The 21,690-nt window shown below is 54.1% G+C and overlaps 1 protein-coding gene across 2 annotated transcripts; it reads left to right on the top strand.

Moving 5' to 3' along the window:
* The first annotated feature begins 1,292 nt into the window (after positions 1-1,292).
* Positions 1,293-21,658, top strand: PLEKHG6 (pleckstrin homology and RhoGEF domain containing G6). 2 transcript variants are annotated; one of them, XM_079773705.1, is made up of 16 exons: positions 1,293-1,599; positions 2,772-3,001; positions 4,219-4,374; positions 4,901-5,065; positions 6,422-6,517; positions 6,793-6,843; positions 7,136-7,285; positions 8,189-8,299; positions 8,454-8,603; positions 9,061-9,198; positions 9,511-9,630; positions 10,122-10,254; positions 10,373-10,488; positions 19,698-19,843; positions 20,507-21,205; positions 21,399-21,658. In XM_079773705.1, exons 2-16 carry the CDS (start codon positions 2,840-2,842, stop codon positions 21,406-21,408), a joined length of 2,403 nt encoding a protein of 800 aa, XP_079629831.1. In that variant the 5' UTR covers positions 1,293-1,599; positions 2,772-2,839; the 3' UTR covers positions 21,409-21,658. The 2 variants fall into 2 exon arrangements, with proteins under 2 accessions (XP_079629831.1, XP_079629832.1); XM_079773706.1 differs by having other exon boundaries at positions 1,294-1,599; positions 2,772-2,977.
* The last annotated feature ends 32 nt before the right edge of the window (positions 21,659-21,690 follow it).

The raw sequence follows: 21,690 nt of genomic DNA on the forward strand, positions 1-21,690 counted from the left end.
CTGTAATAGTGTCAACAATGAAAATAAAGTTTAAAAATAGTAAAAAGGAAAAAATGAATAGCATAAATAAACGTGGCAAAAATTGATAGTTGTTGAATCTGGGTATATAGGGCTCATTATACTATTATTTACACTTTTTTGTATGTTTAATTTTTGTATCACAACTTTAAATTATGTATGTTGCTTAAATAAAGCTGTTTGACATTTTTTTAAAAAAAAGGACAGAGTGGTAAAGATTTCTCTCCCAAACAAAATAGAGTCCTCAGAGTGAGGACAAGAACACTTCAGATCATTTAGGTGTTTAATTTGCCAGACAGGAGAGCAGAGAGAGAAAGATCTAGTGATCTGAGATTATGCTTGTGAATGTGTTTTGTAAATTTCAGAATGCTCTACAAGTGCAAGAAGTCGTATCAGTCCTTGCATAGCCGGGCTGCAGCAGGAAGACCCAGGATGGGGGGGGGGGGGGCCCGAGTGGGGGCACTCAGACCTGCCTCTGCCCCCATTACAGGGTCTTTGGCTTCATGACTGTAAGATTATAATGATCACCCCTCCATGGACACTTCTGGTTCCCAGTATCCACCCTTCTGTCAGACAACGCGCCATGATCTATGGATGTGAAAATGTGGTCCTTCCATGGCATGCCCAGCAAGTGCCCTTCCGTGAGCAGGTCTGTTTGAGCAGCTGCTGTAGGTGTGAAACCTGGAGTGTGCCTGTTTGCCATGAGGCATAAAGGTACCCCCATCGGCTGCTCCTGTCCTCCCACCCCAGCCTCAGGTGATGGGAGAAATGTTGGGCCCGGGACCTGGCCCCAGGTGCGGTCCTTGGAGCAAAGGCAAAGTCCAGCCTTCCACGGATGGCCAGGGCAGTGAGAGATAAGGGTCATACTTTGGACTCCACGCCAGAAAGCCCCACGAGGGCCCCAGGATCCCTGAGCCCCTACATCCCTTGTGCTGGCTGTGCCGCTCCCCTGCCTGGTTAAAAAAGGAAGACGAGGCAGGGGGAGGAAGGGATAGCCGGTCACTCACTGCACCAGAAAGCGAGGTGGCACCTGCCGCGGATCACTCGCCGCCTCCTCCACGCGCTCAGCCCCGCACTTAATAAGCCTCATCACTTGCGAGCCTCCGAGCCTCCGGGGGTCCGGGGGTTCGGGGTCCGGGGGTCCGGCCGAGAGGGGAGCGAGCGCCTGAAGGTGGCGCGCGGCTCCAGCCCTTCCGCTCCCGCCGGGTGGGTGGTGAGCTCGGGTGCAAAGGAAAGAGGGAAATGGGAACCCTGCGAAGCGAGCTCTTCTTCCCGGGAGGGTGGTGGCTGCGTCCCGGGCAGGGGCTCCTCGGTCCCCAAGGCCCCCTGGGCGTCCTCACTGCGCCGTCGGTCCGGCGCCCACGGGGAGAGGGCGGTGCCTGCCCGCGTCCCCGCCCCTGTCCTGCCACCTTCCCTCCTCCCGGCCCTGCGCTGCGCTGCCCGGGTCCTGCGGGCCGCTCGGTCCCAGACCCAGGCCCGGCTGCGGGGCTGGCATCGCTGGGGGAGCTGTCCGCTAGCGGGAGCCCCGCGGGCGGGGGCCGGCAGCGCGACCCGCTGGCGCGGGGACACCTGCAAGCACAGGTGAGCGAATGGGGGCGGCGCGGGCCAGGGGCGCGGGGCGAGAGGCGCAGGGAAGCCGGGTAGGAAGACAGCCAGAGGGAGACAGAGCCCTTGGAGGGAGAACTGCTGGGAGGGGCCTGGGAGACAGTGACCGCTTTTCTTCCCGACTCATAAATCAGGGGAAAGGTAAGGAGAGGGGGCCCAGGCCCACCCGGAGAGGGGCCAGCAGCTGCTAAAGAGGCCTCTTCTATGCAAGTTCTGCCTACTCAGAGGGTGGGTCCTCTACCCAGGTGGGGGGGGGGGGGGGGGCGGATGAAGCCCCACACCTGGCCCCCTGCTCCATAGAGGTGTCCATAGAAACTGGGGAAGACCCAATGTATCCCGAGACCAGAGAGACCTTGCTTCTGCTCTGCTCATCTCTAAGGCCAAGGGCTTGATAGCCGCCCCTCCCTCACTCCGTGTCTGTAGCCAGGAGCGTCCAGGTAAGGGGTGGGCAAACTCGTCAGCAAAGGGCCAGATGGTAAATATTTTAGATTTCGAAGTCTACTAGTATACGATCTCTATCGAAACTAGCTGGAAAGCAGTCAGGGATCATCCGTAAACGAGTAAATGTGGCTGTGTCCCAATAAAACTTTCATTGTGGACACTGAAATGTGAATTTTATATACGTTTTCTCTGTAATGAAATCGTATTTTTAATTTTTTTCCCACCTATTTAAACATGTAAAAAGCATTCTTCGCTGGCAGGTTGTACAAAAACAGGTGACAGGTCCAGGCAGTCTCCTGTCCCCTCTCACATGACCTCCCTGCAGGCTGCGTATGGGGAAAGGGAAGCTGTGACTGGGTGCCAGGGGAATCCCCCCACCTGGGGGCATCCAGGAAACTGGGGACTTGTCTGTCGCCCTTGCGCCCAACTCCTCTCAGAACTACAGCCTCATCTGAGGCCAGGGTGGGACCTTAGACGCCAAACGTGCGCACATGCGGAGGAAGTATGGTTCCCAGGGGCTTTCTAACCAGCAAGTGGGGCATCCCCCACCCCCACCAAGTCAGAGGTGAGGCAGCCATGCTCTCCCAACAAGTGACCAAGCCCTTGGCCCTCCATCCTCCTCCCCTCCCCACCTCCATCACCTTGGTCTCAGGTCTAGTGCCACCCACTGATCAAGGCTGGCCCTTCCGTTCACTTTCTCTTTGCAGACGCAGGGGACCCCTTTCTCCTGGACCTTGGAACGATGAACCTTTGGCGGTGACCTGGGAGAGAAGGGATGCAATCTTTTGGTCCCCCAGATGAGCGTCCCCTCCGAGGACTTGTGGAGTCCCGCATTGAGACGTATGGGGGCCAGCATCGGGCTTCTGCCCAGAGTACTGGCAGCAACCTCTATGCCCGAAGAGGCCTCATGCTGGTGAGGCCAGGTCGTGCCCCAAAGGTGACCTGGGTGGGGCAGATGGGAGGATGCCCAGGCTTTCAGGCCTCTGCCTTTTACCGGTTCGTGGGCTGCTCTCTTCCTATCCCTCACCCTACCTTCTCTCCTGGGTTGGGAAAGATTGAGGGAGGCAGCGCTGGGCCAGGCTCCCAGGACTCTACGCCCATCCCAGACAGATGGGGCACTCGAGGCAGAGAGCCAGGGGTGCCAGGCCCTCAGAGGAGGTGCTGTTAGACAGGTCCCAGTCAGGGAGCTGGGGAACTTCGCCAAGCCCTGGGGATGGCACCTCCCAGACTCCCACTTCTCCTGGGAGGAGCCTGTGGGCTGAGTCAGGGCTGGAGGAAGAGCAAAGGTTCAGAGTGCCCCTACTCTGAAGGTGGGGAGGGGTGTGGGGGCTCCCTAGCTCCACCCCGGCTCCACCCTCCTGGCCTGCCTCCAGTGCTGACCAAGGAAAGGGGTGTGGAGGCCAGCGGTCTTTCCCTCCGCCTCCACGGTTCCCTCCACCTTGAGAGCAGTTCTGCTTCCCGTTGGGGGTATCCCCAGCCTTACTGGAGGAAGATGTGTCCCTAGGAGACAGGGAGGACAGCTGGGAGTTCTCCCAGGCTGAGGGCGGAAAGGCAGAATAGGAAGTCTGTGGAGTAAATCCAACCACAGGCCAATCAAGGAATGTGACCAGGCCTGTCCAGGAGGAGATTTGTGGCCACGGCCTCAGCCTCTCACACGGAAGGGCAGCTGCCCCCACGGGATGGGACCCAAGCTGCATGCCCCTGGGGAGGAGCCACACATGTGTGTGCCCTCATCCCCACGTGTCAGGGAGGCTGTTCCCAAACCAGAGAAGCTGAGAGGGACCCAGATGTAGTGTGCACCGTGCATTGTGCATGCAAGCCTAAGGTGCGGGGAGCGCACACGTGAGTGGGCAGACATGGGGAGGACACACACCAGGGCCCAGGCGTGTGCGCACCTGTGTGCTGCTCTGCAGGAGGCCCTGCTTCTGCCCTGGGCTCACTCAAGGAGCCAGCTTGGCATGTCCCTGCCCAACCCACTTGGCCTCCCTGGCAGCAGCCACTGTGACTCAGGGCAGGAGCGGCTCACACCAAACTGGTTTGAGGGGAGAAGTGAGTCAGTTCAGCTTGCACAGGTGAGGGCCTGGCCCCCACTCCCTCCCTAGGACTTCTGGGGGAAGGGAGACACCCCCTGACCTTTCCTTGCTCTTCCCCCAGGATCCCAATCGCCTACGCCTCCAGGACTATGTTCCCTTTGCCAAGGGCTCTGGCCAGACCCGAATCCTGTCTCCCATGAGGTTTCGAGAACCAGAGTCTGAGAAAAGGCTTGGAAGCCCCTTTGGGGCTGGCCCACCTCACTCCCCCAAACTCAAGGTAAGGGGTCCCTCTCTCCCCATCGCCACGCTCACAACCCGAGCTGTGATGTCCTCCAGAGATATTAGAGCCGAGAGCTCAGGGAGCCCCTCCAATAAGCCACTGGCCCTGTATGGAGTCCTTCCCAGGGATACAGCTCTAAGCTATGCTGCCTCATAAAAATGTCCACATTATGGGCAAACGTCAAAATGCTGCCTGAGACCTCTGGTTTCCTAAGTCCTGTTCTGGTCCCCCCCTGAAGGTCCCGCTAAAGGGTTCTGTCTCAAGAGACCCCTGGAAGGCACCTTTCTGGTCAGGGAGCCCAGGTCAGACCCCTCTGTCCAGGGACCTTTCTGCAATCCAAAGTGCCTCTCCATCCATGTGCCAGTGCACCCTTGCCCCTGTAAGCCTAGCAGGGGTTGATCCCTGTCCCTTAGGCTTCCATACACACACACACACACACACACACACACACACACACACACACACAGCCCTCCCTGGGCTGTTGGGCTGTGGCCACAACTAATCCCTTTTTCAAATCCACCAGGAAGTCAACAAAGCCCATGAGCTGGAGAGGAGGCTGTATACCTTCAGCATGTTTGGGATGCCTCGCCTGCCCCCTGAGGACCGGCAGCACTGGGAGATAGGAAAGGGCAGCGACAGTGACCTGACCATTGAGAAGTCCTGGAAGGAGCTGGTGCCTGGGCACAAGGTGGGCCTGTAACATAACGTCTGTCCCCATGGGGTTACAGACACAAGGACACACATCTCACCTCTGTCTCTTCCCAAGGGAAAGGCCTCGGGTCATGTGGGGAAAGTGTTTGGAGAGATCTTACTCTAGGTCAGCGGTTCCCAATGTGGGACACACGCCCCACAGGGGGACAATTTTATTTTTAAGGGGGGCAATTTGAGAATGAGTTATTAACAGTGAATTTTTTGCATTTCTTGTGGTTCTAGGGGCTTCGTCTACAGTATATAAGTATATAGTGAGCCCAACTGGCATGGCTCAGTGGTTGAGCATCAACCTATGAACCAGGAGGTCATGGTTCGATTCCCAGTCAGGGCACATGCCCAGGTTGTGGGCTCGATCCCAGTGTGGGGCGTGCAGGAGGCAGCCAATCAATGATTCTCTCTCATCATTGATGTTTCTATCTCTCTTTCCCTCTCCCTTCCTCTCTGAAATAAGTAAAAATATATTTTTTAAAAATTAAAAAATAACTATATAGTGACATATTTATGCATTTCAGTTCTCTATTATATATTTTGAAACTTTATTTGCTATTTTTCCATAACACTACATATTATTTTTTAAAACTATTTCTTAGTGATTTCTTCCTCCATATTTCAACTGTCCTTTTGTTCTTTTATTTTTCTCTTTCGTGGATGCCATGTTCTTTGGAAGCTTGTTTAGACCAAGATAATGGCCTTTTAGGTTTCCTCCACGTAAATAGAAATTCACTTTTTGAATAATAGGAATTATATGTCATGGGGGGTGTTGGAATCAGGATTTTAGAGATGGTTAGGTGGGGCATGGCCAAAAAAAGGTTGGGAATCACTGCTCTAGGTTCAAATCCAAACTCTGTCACTTACTTGTGAGACCGTGGTCATGACAGCAAACCGCACTGAGCCTTAGTCGCCTCATCTGTAAAATGGGGATGACACCTATACACTGGAGGTTTGGTTTAAAGATTAAAAGGTCATCTATAAGCCCTGACTGGTGGAATCAGTGGTTAGAGCATAGACCCATGCACTGAAGGGTCTTGGGTTCAATTCCCAGTCAAGGGCATGTACCTGGGTTGCAGCTTCAATTCCTGGCTCCAGTCAGGCTGTGTGCAGGAGGCAACCAATATCTCTCACATTGATGTTTCTCTCTCTCTTTCTCTCTCCCCTTCCTCCTTCCTTCCCTTCCACTCTCTCTAAAATTCAGTGGGGAAAAATATACTCAGGTGAGGATTAACAACAACAAAAAATGTCATCTGTGAAGTAGATCCAGTAGCATAACAAATAGTAGCTGCTGTTCTGTTCTTTTCACTGTTCCCCAACTGAACCAGCCCCACTCCCATCCCAGGAGATGAGCCGGGAGCTTTGCCACCAACAGGAAGCACTCTGGGAGCTACTGACCACAGAACTGATCTACATACGAAAGCTCAAGATCATGACCGATGTGAGCCTCCCTCAGTCCCATCCCTGGCCCCATCCTCAGCCATATACCCATCTCCCTTACATTTTCTCTGATCCTCCCAAGACCAGAGGAGCAGGGTTGCTGGGGGGAGGAGGGGCAGGATACCAAGAGATCCCCCTGATTTGAGACCTTCCCAGGACCCTGGGAGAGAGGTTGGCAGTACTGAAGTTGGGGGGTGGGGATGCATTAAAGGGCTAGGCTGGGGTCCGGAGAGGAAGAAGCCAGGTGCTGAGACCCTCATCTCTCCCTTCATCTAGCTCCTAGCCGCTGGTTTGCTGAACTTGCAGCGAGTAGGACTGCTGACAGAAGTAAGTGGGAGCTCAGGAGGGGAGTCTGGTACATCCAAAGCTCTGAGCCCGAGGAGTGGGGAGTAGGGTTGGAGGGGTCACAGAGAGCCCTCTAGACTGCCCAGTCTGAATTTCTACTTTCTAGGACACCACCTGCCCTCCCTACTCCCCTTCTTGGTCTAGACCCCAAGCAGGCCACAGGTCCCATCCCACTCCCCACCATCCAAGCTTAGCAGTTCTTGCTTGTCCATGGCCAATGTTGCCTGTCGGTGACCTGCCAAGGCATGCTGCTAAATCCTGCTCCCTCTTCCAGGTGTCAGCTGAGGCCCTATTCGGAAATGTCCCCAGCCTGATTCGAGCCCACCGGAACTTTTGGGAAGAGGTGCTGGGGCCTACCCTGGGGAAGACTCGAGCCTCTGGCCAGCCTCTGGACCCTGTCAGCCTGCAGGACGGCTTCCTGGCGGTGAGGCATGGTGAAGGGTTGGATGAAGCGGGACTGGGGGAGCCCAGGGGTCCTGTCTGCAGGGCATGTCTACACAACTGGAATCCTTCCATGACTTGAGGGTGTCCTAGGGCACAGCCCCTTCCCCAAAAATATCACTTCACCCCCTCCCCTTCACTTGACAAGTATGACCTCTGTCCCAGAGGTTCTTTGGGCTTCTGGAGACCCTTAAGTATGACGTGAAAATGCAACTGTCTCAGGAAAGAGTTACACCTAAGCTCTTATCAACTATAACATCTTACTTCTTAGACAGAGATCCACTGACAAACAGCTGGGAGCAAGAATGGGGCCTGGGTGAGGGGTGTAAAAGGCCACCAGGGTACCTGGAGCATGAAGAAGTATGACATGAGAAAGAAAGAGGCCCAGGATTAGACTTTCCCAGTTTTCTCCAACCAGGAAGATGTGGGCCTTGCAGAGTTGGAAGGAATGGGGTAGTGAGTTGGGGAGACAATCTCCTGGGAGCCATAGGTGGCCCCCTTCCACAGGACAAGGCTTCTAGGCCAGCCTCAGATCACCACCCCCCTGCCGGGTGAAATGGGATCTGCATGTCCTGAAAACGTTCCGGATGAATTATTGATGCAGGAGTGAATTCAGAGCAGCAGGGCAGGCAGGGGCTGTGGACAGGAGCTCAGAGAGCAGCAGTAGGTCAGCCTCTCAGGTCCTCAACTCCTCCTTGGAATCCAGAGAGAAGGGCTGGCAGTCATGGGAGGTAGGGATTGGCAGGAGCTGGACTACGGGTCTATGAGAGGCTTTCTCCACCCCCCACGCTCCCCTGTACGCCCTGATCCCCATGCTCTGCAGCCAAAGCCTGTATCTCATGACCTTCTTTCCCTGCCTGCTCACTCCCCTCCCCCGTCCCTCTAGATCAGCCAGAGGTTCCAGCCCTATGTCCAGTACTGCCTGAGAGTGAAGCAGACCATGGCTTACGCCCGGGAGCAGCAAGACAATAACCCTCTCTTCCGTACCTTCGTGCAGGTGGGAGAGGGGGGTGGCAGGAAGGGAGATGGGCGGACCCTAGACAACTGGATTCCCCTCTACCCACCACCCCCGATCTCCAGCTGGGCCCAAGGCTGAGTCCATCAACTAGGATGGGGCAGACTGCTGACCCCCTGCCCACCTTCCCTGGCAGTGGTGTGAGAAGCACAAGCGCTCAGGGAGGCAGATGCTGGGTGACTTACTCATCAAGCCCCACCAGCGCATCACCAAGTACCCACTGCTGCTACAGGCCGTGCTCAAGAGGACCCCTGAGGCACAAGCCCGCCAGGCTTTGAAGGACATGGTAGGTGGCCTGGCAGGGTCAGTACCCCGGGAGTTGGAGGCTGGTGTGGGGGAGCTGCCTTCCAGGAATTCTTGAGGGTCTCTTTTCTTTTTCTTTTTTTTTTTTTAATATATTTTTATTGATTTCAGAGGGGAAGGGAGAAGGAGAGAGAGATAGAAACATCAATAATGAGAGAGACTCATTGATCAGCTGCCTTCTGCACATCCCCTACTGGGGATCGAGCCCACAACCCAGGCATGTGCCCTTGACTGGAATCAAACCTGGGACCCTTCAGTCCACAGGCTGACGCTCTATCCACTGAGCCAAACCAGCTAGGGCAAGGGTCTCTTTTCTTGAATGTACGTGACAGTGTGGCACTGACCGGCCAGACTGTAAGGGCTGTGGTTGCCATTGTTGGGTGGGATGTACAGGGTCTGGAGCTGAGCTGCTCCTCTTGCCACACCCCTCCCTCACCTAGATAACAGCTGTGGAATCGTTCCTGCGACACATCAATAAGCAGGTCCGCCAGGGCGAAGATCAGGAGAGCTTGGTGGCGGCAGCCCAGCGCATTGGGCCCTACGAGGTGCTGGAGCCATCCAGTGAGGAGATGGAGAAGGTGAGAGAGGGAAGGAGGCTCAGAGAAAGCAAGGTCCCCAGGAAAGTGGATGCAGTGAAGGCCTGGGAGGGGAAGGAGTGGAGGTGCCACAGAGGGGTGTGCCCATGATTCCTTCCTGGTGGTGAGGGTCCCAGGGGCAGAGATCAAAAGAGTAGAAAAAAGGCCCTGAAATACTTTCCTCTCCCTCCAAGCGGAGGATGGAGGACAGATGGAAAGAGCCAGTGCTGGTGACAGAACAAAGACCCATCTTGGCCAGGAGGTACACAGGAGTCCTATCTAGTCCCCTGACCCTCTCCTCTCTGTGTCCCTCAGAACCTGCGTCCTTTCTCCAACCTGGACCTGATGTCCCCCATGCTGGGGGTTGCTCCTGAGCACACCAGGCAGCTGCTGCTGGAGGGGCCTGCGAGAGTGAAGGAGGGGCGAGAAGGGAAGGTGAGGGAGCATGGGTGGGAGCAGAGAAGATGAGAGATGGATTGAAGAGAAAGGAGAGATGATGGGAGGTAGGATAAGAGTCATATAAGATGGAAATGGGAGAGGGATGTGGGTGTGTGTGCGTGTGTGTGTGCGTGCGTGTATGTGTGTGTGTGTGTGTGTGTGTATGTGTGTGTCTATGTGTGTGTGACTGGGTCACTTCTGTGTGTGTATGGGTAAGAGGACATGTTTCTGGCTACAGCTCTGATTGTTTGTATGACCCCGAATCAGCCACTTTCCCTGGCTGTAAAGTGAGAGAAGGGGCCAAGCTGACACCCCCTCCAGCCCTAGCATTCCACAATGTACACTTGTCCTTGTGTATGTGCGCACCCACATGTGCACACTCATGCATGAGCACCCACAGGTGCACATTCATGCATGAGTCCAGTCCCTGTCCCGCCCTTTCCCCTGCTCCAGCTGACCTGGCCTCTTTCTCCTACACACGCCCCCAGTTGGATGTGTACCTGTTCCTCTTCTCTGATGTGCTCCTGGTGACCAAGCCTCAACGCAGGGCAGACAAAGCCAAGGTTATCCGCCCCCCCTTCATGCTGGAGAAGCTTGTGTGCCAACCACTCCGGGACCCTAGTATGTCTCCCCTTCGGGGACTTTGTCCCTCCCCTTTCCTCTTGGCTGGGGGAAAGAGGAGTCAGGATGGGGTTCCAAAACAGTCCAGCCCTTGAAGCAGGCCTTCTCCCCCACCCAGACAGCTTCCTGGTGATCCACCTCACTGACTTCCAGTGCGTCTCCAATGCCCTCATCGTGCACTGTCCCAGCGCTGCAGACCGTGCCCAGTGGCTGGAGAAGACCCAACAGGCCCAGGTATGTGAGAGCCAGGATGGGGCCCCTGGAGCTCAGAAACTGGAGCACAGAGGGGAGGAGGAAGAGAGAGAGAGGCTGGAGTTGATGGAGACTCAGACTGTCCTCAGGAGGGAGACACAGCCTTGACTATCCTTGACCATCATGAGAGAAGGGAAGAGCCCCTTGAGCCACCTGCTATGCCAGTCCCCCGGAGAGCCAAAGATGGCATCCCCTAGAAGTTTCTACACCTTGAAACAATTTACTTCTGAACTTCAGCCTCCAATCAACAGACATGAATTGGGCCCTTGCTGGCTGCAGGCACCAGCAACGTGCTGGGCAATCAGAAAGCAGTAAAACACTGTTTCTGCCCTCAAGGAGTGTGCATGGCAGCCTAGCTAGACAAGTTAGTGTATGACTATGGAAACATGCATACGTAATGGAACTCAGCCCAGAAGGGAATAATTCGTTCTGCCTGGTGGGTTGGCTAGGAAGGGGACAGATGAGGGGGAGGGTGCGCTGAGAAGCCTTCACAGAGGAACCCTTATCTGAGCTCTGTTTGGGAAAATATCTAGGAATATCTAGGAGTGTTCAGGGAAACAGGGTGGGAAGGAAAGGTATTTCAAATGGAGACACGGAATGTGCAAAGGTCGGAGATATGAAACAGCTGTGTGTGTGTTGAGAGACGCACCAGCCTGGGAGTTCGTATCACCAGGACATAAAGCACAGGCAGGCACAGCGGCAGAGAGGCTGGGAGGCAGGCCCCGCCAGCTTGCCCATCTCCCATGCCACGTAAGGAACTTGAACTTTGTCCTTCAGATGACAGGGAACCAGTGAAGGTGCTGAAAGTGACGTGGGCAGATGTAGGTGATTAAAGCTAGAAGGGTTCAGAAGGCAGAGCCAAATGGAGCTGTACTGGCATCACAAACGGGGCAGCTTAAGATGGCAGAAACGTGTTCTTTCCCAGTTCTGGAGGCCAGAAGTTGGAAACCAAGGGGCCACACTTTCTCTCCAAGGTTCTAGGGGACAACCCTTCCTTGCTCCTTCCAGCTTCCAGCTGTTCCTTGGCTTCTCTATTCTCTGCCTCTGTCCAAATTTCCCTCTCATGTCTCTCATGAAGACACCAGCCATTACATTTAGAGCCCACCCTAAATCCAGGATGGTCCTTAACTTAGGATCTTTGCACACTCTTTGCAAATAAGGTCACATTCGCAGGACCTAGACAAATCTAGGCTGCCGTTCAACCCACTGCAGGAGCAGAATGACCAATGTAGTGTGAGGAGTGGAGCCAGACTTAAAGGACAGGGAAGATCGTGAGCAGAAGAATCAAGGGAGCACTTGGGTGGGATTTGTTTGGGGGCATTGACTTGTGTGTCTGAGTCTGGAGCAAAGGGTTTATGTGAGCTGGTGATTGAGAGGCCACGCTCTATAGGACCCCCAAGAGCTACAGAAGAGGGTGGACTGGACGAGATTGAACTGAATTGGGTTGATGAGAGAGAACCACCATAGATTCTTGAGCCAGGAATGCCATGGTGAAATCAGTGTGTTTTGTCTTTGTCTTGAATTGTAAGGTGCCAGTGACAGGTGGGCTGGTGGAGGGGAAGATTGGCGGCAGGAGATTTACTTTGCTAGTTTGGGTGTGAAATATTGAGGTTTATTTAATGCCATGGTCTTTGGGACACGTTGCCAAAAAAAAAAAAAAAAAAAAAAAGATGGGAAGAGAGGAAGAAAGGAGCTAAAGAAGAAACAGGTGAGCCTTAGGGAAACTGGTTAAAAGCCTACACTGAATGCATGAACATCTAGGCTCAAACACCAGTTCTACCTCTCACCAACTGGGTCATCTTGGGTGAGCTTCCATTTCTTTGACTGCAAATGGATATACTGTTATTACTTATGGCAGTTCTTGCTTCACAGAGAAGATTCCAAGGTCATTCCGATTAAGCAAATGCATGGTCACAGCTCTGTAACCCTTCCACAGAGACCAAGGATGGTTGCTCCCCGAGGTTCCTGTATGGAAGACTACTTTGGCTATGGTGCCCTGACAGAAATGAATCCTTAGAAAGGGAAACCGGTTTGTTTAGTTGTTGTTTCCTGGGAGTTGTTTCCTAGGGTAGCAATATTCAGTTTTAAACAGAAGCACTTTGGAAATACATCAGTGGGAGACAGCCAAGGGAAGGCATCTTGGAGGCTTGTGGAAACATGGAAACACAGACCTGAGTTCAGGTGAGACATGAGGGTGAACTATGAAAGTTGCTAAGAGAGTAAATCTTAAAAGTTCTTATCACAAGAAATTTTTTCTAACCATGTATGGTGATGGATGTTAACTGGACTTAGTGTGGTGATCATTTCATTATATACGAGTGGCCCGGTGCACGAAATTTGTGCACGGGAGGGGTGTCCCTCAGCCCGGCCTGCACCCTCTCCAATCTGGGACCCCTCAAGGAATGTCCAACTGCCAGATCGGGCCTAAACCGGCAGTCAGACATCCCTCTCGCAATCCAGGACTGCTGGCTCCTAACCGCTCACCTGCCTGCCTGCCTGATTTCCCCTAACCACTCTGCCTGCTGGCCTGCTCGCCCCCAACTCCCCCCCTCCAGCATGATCACCCCCAACTGCCCCCCCCTGCAGGCCTGCTCGCCCCCACCTGCCCTGCCCACTGGCCTGATCACCCCCAACTGACCCCCACTGACAGCCTGCTTGCCCCCAACTGCCTGCCCCTGCTGGCCTGCTCACCCCCAACTACCCCCCCCCACCAGCCTAATCACCCACAACTGCCCTCCCCTCTTGGCCCCTAACCGCCTCTACCTCGGCCCCGCCACCATGGCTTTGTCCAGAAGAATGTCTGGAAGGTCTCCTGGAAGGTCTCCCACTCTAATTAGCATATTACCCTTTTATTAGTATAGACTAGAGGCCCGGTGCACGAAATTCGTGCACGGAGGGGGGTTGTCTCTCAGCCCAGCCTGTACCCTCTCCAATCTGGGACCCCTCGAGGGATGTCCGACTGTCCGTTTAGGCCCGATCCGGCCTAAACGGGCAGTCGGACATCCCTCTCACAATCCAGGACTGCTGGCTCCCAACTGCTTGCCTGCCTGCCTTCCTGATTGCCCCTAACTGCTTCTGCCTGCCAGCCTGATCACCCCCTAACCACTCTGCTGTCAGCCTGTTTGCCCCCAACTTCCCTCCTCTGCCAGCCTGGTCACCCCTAACTGCCCTCTCCTGCAGGGTTGATCACCTCCAACTGCCCTCCCTTGCAGGCCGGCTGCCTCCCAACTGCCCTCTCCTGCTGGCCATCTTGTGGTGGCCATCTTGTGTCCACATGGGGGCAGGATCTTTGACCACATGTGGGCAGCTATATTGTGTGTTGCAGTGATGATCAATCTGCATATTACTCTTTTATTAGACAGGATAGAGGCCTGGTACAGGGGTGGGGGCCAGCTGGTTTGCCCTGAAGGGCGTCCCGGATCAGGTGGGGGTTCCCTTGGGGTGTGGGGCGGCCTGAGCGAGGGGCCTATGGTGGTTTGCAGGCCGGCCACACCCCCTGGCAACCCAAGCTGAGGCCCTGGTATCTGGAATTTATTTTCCTTCTACAATTGAAACTTTGTAACCTGGAGCGGAGCCAAGCCTGGGGCTCCCTCTGAGGCCGGCAGCCATTTGTGTTGGGGTTATAATTGAAACTTTGTTGCCTTAAGCGGGTGGGCCTTGCCAGCGTGTGCAGAAAGCTTTGCTTCCCCTGTTGCCAGCGGCAACCCTGGCCTGCTCTCTCAAGCTCCATTCTGCCGCCATTTGTTTGAATTTGTTTACCTTCTATAATTGAAACTTTGTAGCTTGAGTGGAGGCTTAGGCCTGGCAAGGGCAGGCGGAAAGCTTGGCTTCCTCTGTTACCTAGAAAACCTTGCTCTCTGTGGCTGTAGCCATCTTGGTTTGGGTTAATTTGCATACTCGCTCTGATTGGATGGTGGGCGTGGCTTGTGCATGTGTTGGGGGTATGGTCAATTTGCATATTTGTCTATTATTAGATAGGATAGAGGCCTGGTACATGGAAGGGGGCCGGCTGGTTTACCCTGAAGGGTGTCGCAGATCAGGGTGGGGGTTCCCTTGGGGGGCAGGGCAGCCTGGGCAAGTGGCCTGTGGTGGTTTGCAGGCCAGCCACGCCCCCATTGGGGTGGGGGACCCCACTGGGAATGGTGCTGGCCTGGGCAAGGGGCTGGGGCAGTTTGCAGGCCAGCCATGCCCCCTTCAGGGTGGGGGTCCCCACTGGGGTGCCTGGCCAGTCTTGGTGAGGGGCTGATGGCTGTTTGCAGGCTGGCCACGCCCCCCAGCGGGGACCCTCACCCCATGGGGGTGTGGCCAGCCTGGGTAAGGGGCTGAGGGCCATTTACAGGTTCCTCACTCAACAGTCAGCCCGGGCGACAGCAACCCAAGCCTCCCACGTGCCCAGGCTGGCTCCATGTCCACTACCCACAGGCCGCTCCTTCGGCGGCCAGCCTGGGCGGGCAGGAAGTTTGGTTTCCTTCGTTGCCAGGAGCAACCCAAGCCTCCCACTCGCTCTGGCTGGTCTGTGGCCGACATCATCTTTGTCCTGCTAATTTGCATACTCACTCCTGATTGGCTGATGGGTGTTGCGAAGTGATGGTCAATTTGCATGTTTCTCTTTCATTAGTGTAGATCCTATATAAAAGCCTAATATGCTAAGTGTCCGGTCGTCCAGTCAGCTGTTCAAACAATCAAAGCATAATATGCTAAGGCCGCTCAACCGCTCCCTATGATGTGCACTGACCACTGGGGGCAGATGCTCTGATGGGTAGGTTAGCTCGCTGCTGGGGTCCAGCTGATTGGGACTGAGCGTGATGGGCCAGACATGCCCTGGAGCCTTCCCACAGTCCCTCCCTTGCTGGCCAACCTCTTGCGTCCCACCCTGGCCCCGATCCTGCTCCAGTAGGGTCCCTCGGCTGGGCCTGTGCCCTCTCGCAATCTGGGCTGAGGGAACCCCCCCCACTCCAGTGCACAAATTTCATGTACCAGGCCTCTAGTTTATATATAAATACATATTTATATATATTAAGTCATTACCTTGTACACCTGACATTAATATCATGTTATATGTCAATTATACTTCAATTTTAAAAACAGAAGAGTCATTTTGAACAAGGAAAGAAATCTTATTGTAGATTATTTCTAAAGAATGCAACTTCATTATTTTTAAGGTGTTTAAGTCAAATTAGTGTTCCTCATAGAGCTTGCTGTAATGAATAGATAACAATGATTTGTCATTAGCACATCAGGCAGTTAGGGCTTCTGAAACTTCTGAGAAAATGTGAAGAGTCTGTTCTTTAAATAATTTTAAGCATTCTTTCTGCAATCTTATCTATGATATCGTATCATAATATGGAGAGATTATTTGAGGAAAGAAAAACCAGAGCTTAGTCTCTGTTTAAGTACCGTATTAAATATTCTGAATTGGGAGAGTAAAAAATAAATATGGGTTTTTTTTGCCATTAAAAAAAGAAGAAGAAGAATGAATTAAGGGTGAAAGGAGGAACCTCAAGACATTGTGTCCTCCAGCCCTGTGGGCTGCCACTTCCTTAAATACCTAACAAGATCGTGACAGTCCCCAGGAAGGCAGAGGTAGGGGACAGAGTTGGGTGTGGGGTGGGGGGTGGGTGTGGGGTGGGACAGAGTTGGGTGTGGGGTGGGGGACAGTTGGGTGTGGGGTTTTAGTGGTGACTGGTCTCCGGCTGCCCTGATTCAGGCCCCCTCATACTTCCCTCTCTCTGTGTGACAGGGTCCTTCTCTCTATCCCACTCTCCCCAGCACAAACACAGTGTCCACATGGCTGGACTGGCCGACACGGCACCACTCCAGTAGAGTTGTACTGAAGGCTGGATAGGAGTGGAGCTGAGGACAAAACTGGAGACAAGCCCAGCCTGTCAGGACCGCAGGTGGGGCCCTTACCTGCAGGCAGCCTCCCTTCTTTACCAGCCCCACCAGCAGGATCTTCCCCTTTTCCTTTGGTTCCTAGTCCCAGGACAATACTACCACCCCTTCTCCTTTTAGAACCCCCAAGGGACCACCAAAAAGTGCTGACATTTTATTATCAAAATAATTTAGCCCCCTGGTAGTCTCACTAATGACTAATAGAGGAAAGGAGGTCACTTCTGATGCCTAAAACTCCGGCCTCCCTTTGCAAAACAAAGACCGGAAGCTTTGAAATTAATTTGTCCTGCTGTTATCTCACAGCAGATTCTCAGAGAACCCCCCTCCCCCCGCTCTCTATCCCCATCAGTCACTGTAAACTGCAGAGGGCAGTAGAGTATCTACAGCCGTGGTCGGCAAACTGCAGCTCGCGAGCCACGTGCGGCTCTTTGGCCCCTTGAGTGTGGCTCTTCCACAAAATACCACGGCCTGGGCAAGTCTATTTTGAAGAAGTGGCGTTAGAAGAAGTTTAAGTTTAAAAAATTTGGCTCCCAAAAGAAATTTCAGTCGTTGTTCTGTTGATATTTGGCTCTGTTGACTAATGAGTTTGCCGACCGCTGATCTACAGCAACCCCCAGGGGTCAGATTTTTTTCTCCCCCTCACAGAAATGCAGATGGAGATTTATTCCTGGGGAGTCTACCCACAGTGGCTTAAGCTTTTAGAGAAAAGGAGCTTCTCAAGGGAAGACAGACTGAATCTTGGGAAATGCCCATATTTAGGGGATGAGAAGAGGAAAAGACACCAGTGACAGGAACAGAAAGAGATGAAGGCCAAGAAATGAGAGGAGGGGCGGAGCCCAGCTCGGGTTATCTGTGTTCTCACAGGAGTCGTTTCGTTTCTCTGGGGAACTGCCGTGACAATGGGAACTGCCATGCAGGAGAGACAGAGAATTATGTTTGTAAACTGGCCCGAATCCCAGCCCGAAATGGGCGCTCCATTAATGCTTGTTATTGTCATCATGAGATGAGTGGTCAGTGGTGCTGGGGACTCATGCTGGCTGGGGAGCTGCCTCAACATCTGGGGCCTTTGGAAGGAGCGTGGGTGGATCTGAGAGCCGCCCTGGAGCAGCGGGACAGGAGGCATTTCCTCTCAAGGCGTCAGGTCCCCACCCAGGCGAGGGAAGAAGAGTGTGCTGAGCGAGCCCCCCCATCCTGTTCCCGGCTGCTGGGGTGTCACAGTCTGGCTCAAGCACCAATTTCCTCTTCCTTTCCCACCCTGCCCCCAGCATGTCTTTCCTGTTATCCCTGATAAGAAAACCTCTGGGTTACGGGAGAGGCTTTGGGGTGGCTGGGGGCCCTTCAAACAGCCCCAGCCCCTGCCCCTGGTGTCTGAGGTCCCTGCCTCCCTGCTTCTTCCTGGGGCAGGGCCAGGGGCAAGGTTAGTGGAGATGCTGGTATTGGATGTTCCTTACAGACACCCCCACCCCCATTTCCAGTTCTTTTCTTCCACACACTATCCCTATCCTGAACGTCCCAAACACAACATTGAACTTGGGTCTTGTAGTGTAAAAGGGCTTGGCATCTAAGCAGGACAAGCCGGCTGTCCCAGCCGCTCCCAGGCCCCAGAATGGCCCCTCCCACACTCCACACAGCTAGGGACAGGGAGAGGTCCCAGGCCCTGGCCTGGTGTGCTGGGTTCCTGCTCCCAGGCACCATCATCCCTTGCTCTGGCCAACAGACCAAGTCTTATGAGACCGCTTAGAATCCTCGCAATGCTTTCTCCCTCTGGAGACTGTGACTGGAGAGCCAGGGCAAGGAGAATTGGAAATAGAAGCTCATGTCGCTGCTGTCATTTTCCTATTCCTGTTCACCATTCTCCAATATGCCTCTTGTACTGATCTCCCTAACCACTGTGTTCCTGAGAAGCTTTAGGGAGGTCCAGGCACCCAATAGTTGCTGGTTCATATACCTGATATACCTGAAGTGGGGAGGTATTCAAATGCTTAGATCAACCAGAATGGCATGGGCACCAACCAATCAGAGTGGAGCATTGGGAAGAGGGCGGGTCTTAGAGGTCCTCTGCAGTGCGGGATGCTAACTGTCCCCTGCAGTTGCTGGATTTTGGGGGGCAGGGTAGTCCTAGGGAAGGGAGACTGAAGGCTCAGACAGCACCCCTTGGCTCACCAGCATGGAAGTACTTGAGTATTTTTACAACGATGGGCCATCCGGTGAGTACTGACATCAGCGCTGCCCCCAGCACCCGCCAGTCCCTTTCACCAAGCCTCCTCCTTCCGCCTTTCCTCGGTTCTTCGGCCTTCCCTCCTCCTCCCCCAGCAGATGTTATCCTTTCACAACTCTGAACCCTTTCTGCTGCCCGTGATTACTGACTGCCCTAGGACTTAGGGAAAGGCCCAGTCCCAGTGCTGTTTCTCTCTACTGTGCGACCTTGAGCAATCCCTTCATCTCTCGAAGTCTTGTTTTCTCATCTGTAAAATGGGCTAATATCCATGCTTTTCCACCCTGAAGGGTGATGGTGTGTCTCACAGGACTGTGTGCATGTGGAGGTGCTCTGTAAACCACTTCTCAGATGTCACTATTTTATTCTGATGACGACTCTATAAAAACGTTGAGGCAGGAAGACAGAAAACATAATGTATCCTCTTTCCAAACCTCTGAGACAGTCTTGTTTTCATCTCTGAAGAACAGTAGAGTCCTCAGCCCAGGACAAAGCCTGCCCCTACCCATCCTGGTGGCAGGAGGAACAGTAACATGAGGACCTAGGACTTATACCACCATCACCACCATTCAGGGAGGGCTTCCTGAAGGAGGAGGCAGATCAGAGAGAGAGAGAGCTTGCCAAGGGGCATGAGAAACAGGAAGAATTGTATATGGAAGAAAGGGGGGTCTTCTGCTCGAGAGTCCAAATCCTAGTTCTATCCCACTTCCTTACTTCCTGATCTTGGCAGTCACTAACCTCAGTCTCTATTTCTCAGTAGCAAAGTAGGAGTAAAAAAGTAATACCTGCCTCATCCAGTTGTTGTGAACACTAAATGAGAAGAATGTATGTAAAGCACTTATCCCAGTGCCTGGCATACAGCAAATGCTCAATAATCGAGGATTTTTTTTTTTTAGAATTTTAAATATATTTTTTAAATTTATTAGAGAGAGAGACATCGATTTGTTGTTCCACTAATTTATACACTCATTGGTTGATTCTTGTGTGTGCCCTGATGGAGGATCGAACCTGCAAGCTTGGCATATCGGGACAACACTCTAACCAACAATAATCAGGGATCTTAATGGAAGTATTCCCATCCCAGGTCACCCTGCAAAAGCTGAAGGCAGAGGAATATGTCCAACAGAAGAGGGAACTCCTGGCCCTCTACAGGGACCGGGACCAGGAGTCTCTGAGCACCAGGCCCTCCACGCCTTCCCCAGAGGGCTCTCAGAGCAGCGTGGAGGGGAGGTAAGACCCACAGGGACCATAAGCTCTCCCACAGCAAGGAGGCTGCAGGTAAAGAGGGAGAGACAAGGAAAGGCTGAAAAATGATATGACAGCGCTCGGGGGAATTAGGAATAGACTGGGGAACCCAGGCTACAGGTTGGAGAACAGGTTGGCATCAGCCATGTGAAGAGTCTCCTGGGGCAGCCTAGGAGGATAGCCAGCCTAGGGTTGGCGCAGACTGAAAGAAATAAACACAAGGAGCGCAAACTGCCTGAGAGGAGCAGGCTCCCCAGGCTGGGGGTGGAGAGTGAAGGCCGGTAGGGATTTGCAGAAAGTCGAAGCTGTAGGGACCAGCTTAGTCCAAATTCCCAGAGTGTGAAAGGTTCATCCTTAAAAACAGCTGTTCAGCAGCATGGTTGGAGAAAAAAGAGCCATCACGGGGGTAACCTCAGATCTCAGGAACCCCCTCCCCCCCCCAGAAAATACCTGAGCACCTACTTGACACAAGGACCTGGACCAAGTGTTGTGAGCTTACAGTCCAACTAGAGATGATAAAACAGTGCAAAGGCGATACCAAATTAAATTTGGAGGAGGCACCATTTCTGAATGGAGTGGTCAAGGGATACTTCCTGGATTTGAACCTGACCCCTTAGCATCTGACTCCGACCGTTCATTAATTTGCAGGAATTCTGAGTTCTGCACCATCATCCCCCACCTGGTGGTGACGGACGACACGGATGAAGACATTCCCTCGGTACCAGATGACACCTCAGACTCTGGCTACAGCACTCTGATCCCAGTCTCCCCCAAGGAGTCCCACTCCCCACTGAGCCGGCTGCGCCCGTGGGCCCTTCGGCGGCACCCTGGCTTCACCCTCTCCGCCCTGGACCTCCGGGATGTTACCTTGCGCCCTCAGCCTCCTGACCCCCAAGCTCCCCAGCGCCGAAGCACCCCTGAACTGCCAGGGGAAGTTATCCGAAGAGGAAACAGTCTTCCCAGGGGAGAAACGCCCACCTGGTCCGAGGAAGACGATGGGACCTCGGTGGGAGGGAACGTGGTAGTGGAGACCTTGCATAGGGCCCAGCTTCGGGGGCAGCTCCCACACTCCCCGACCCACGCTGACTCTGCTGGGGAAAGCCCCTGGGCGTCCTCTGAGGACGAGGAAGAAGAGGGGCCCCTCTTCCGAAGACCTCGCTGTACCCCTTCCCCTGGCCCCCTCAGTGCTGAGGACATGCTCAGAGAGATCCGGGAGGAGCTGGCCAGCCAAAGGATCGAGGGCGTCCCGGAGCCTGGGGACAGCGGGCCTCGGAAGCTGACTCGGGTCCAATTGCAGAGGATGCGTGGGCCCCACATCATACGGCTGGACACCCCCCTGTCCACATCGTAAGTGCTGAAGGGAAGGTGGCCTGGGAGGGAGCAGAGGGGAAGGAAGGCCAGGATGGAGTTGCGGGGGGGGGGGGGGGGGTGTCAGGGTAGGAGGTCGGTGGGGAGGGGTCGGTATAGAAGGGCAGACCCAGAGCAGGGGCCATGGCAGGGCCGGGCCCTGAGCCTCACTCTTCATCCCCTGTCTTTTCAGAGAGGTGTGAGGAACACGCGGGACCTTTGGTTTGGCATTGCTCCCCGAGGAAATCTCTCCCCAAGAGTGCTGGTCACCCCCCCCCACCCCCCCCCACCCCCAGGACTGCACGTCAAGGTCCACACTCCCCATGGAGAAGCCTGGCCCGGGACACCGGGGCTTCCTGCTCTAAGAACTCTGGGGACCGCGCTGTACATTGTGTACCATAGACACCGGAGCCCCACATAAAGTTGTGCATAAAATTGCCTGCCGGGTCAGCGCTGAGGGAGGGAAGAACCCGAGGGGGCAGCGG

The sequence above is a fragment of the Cnephaeus nilssonii genome (genome assembly GCF_951640355.1).
Source record: "Cnephaeus nilssonii genome assembly, chromosome: 6".
Lineage (NCBI taxonomy): Eukaryota > Metazoa > Chordata > Mammalia > Chiroptera > Vespertilionidae > Cnephaeus > Cnephaeus nilssonii.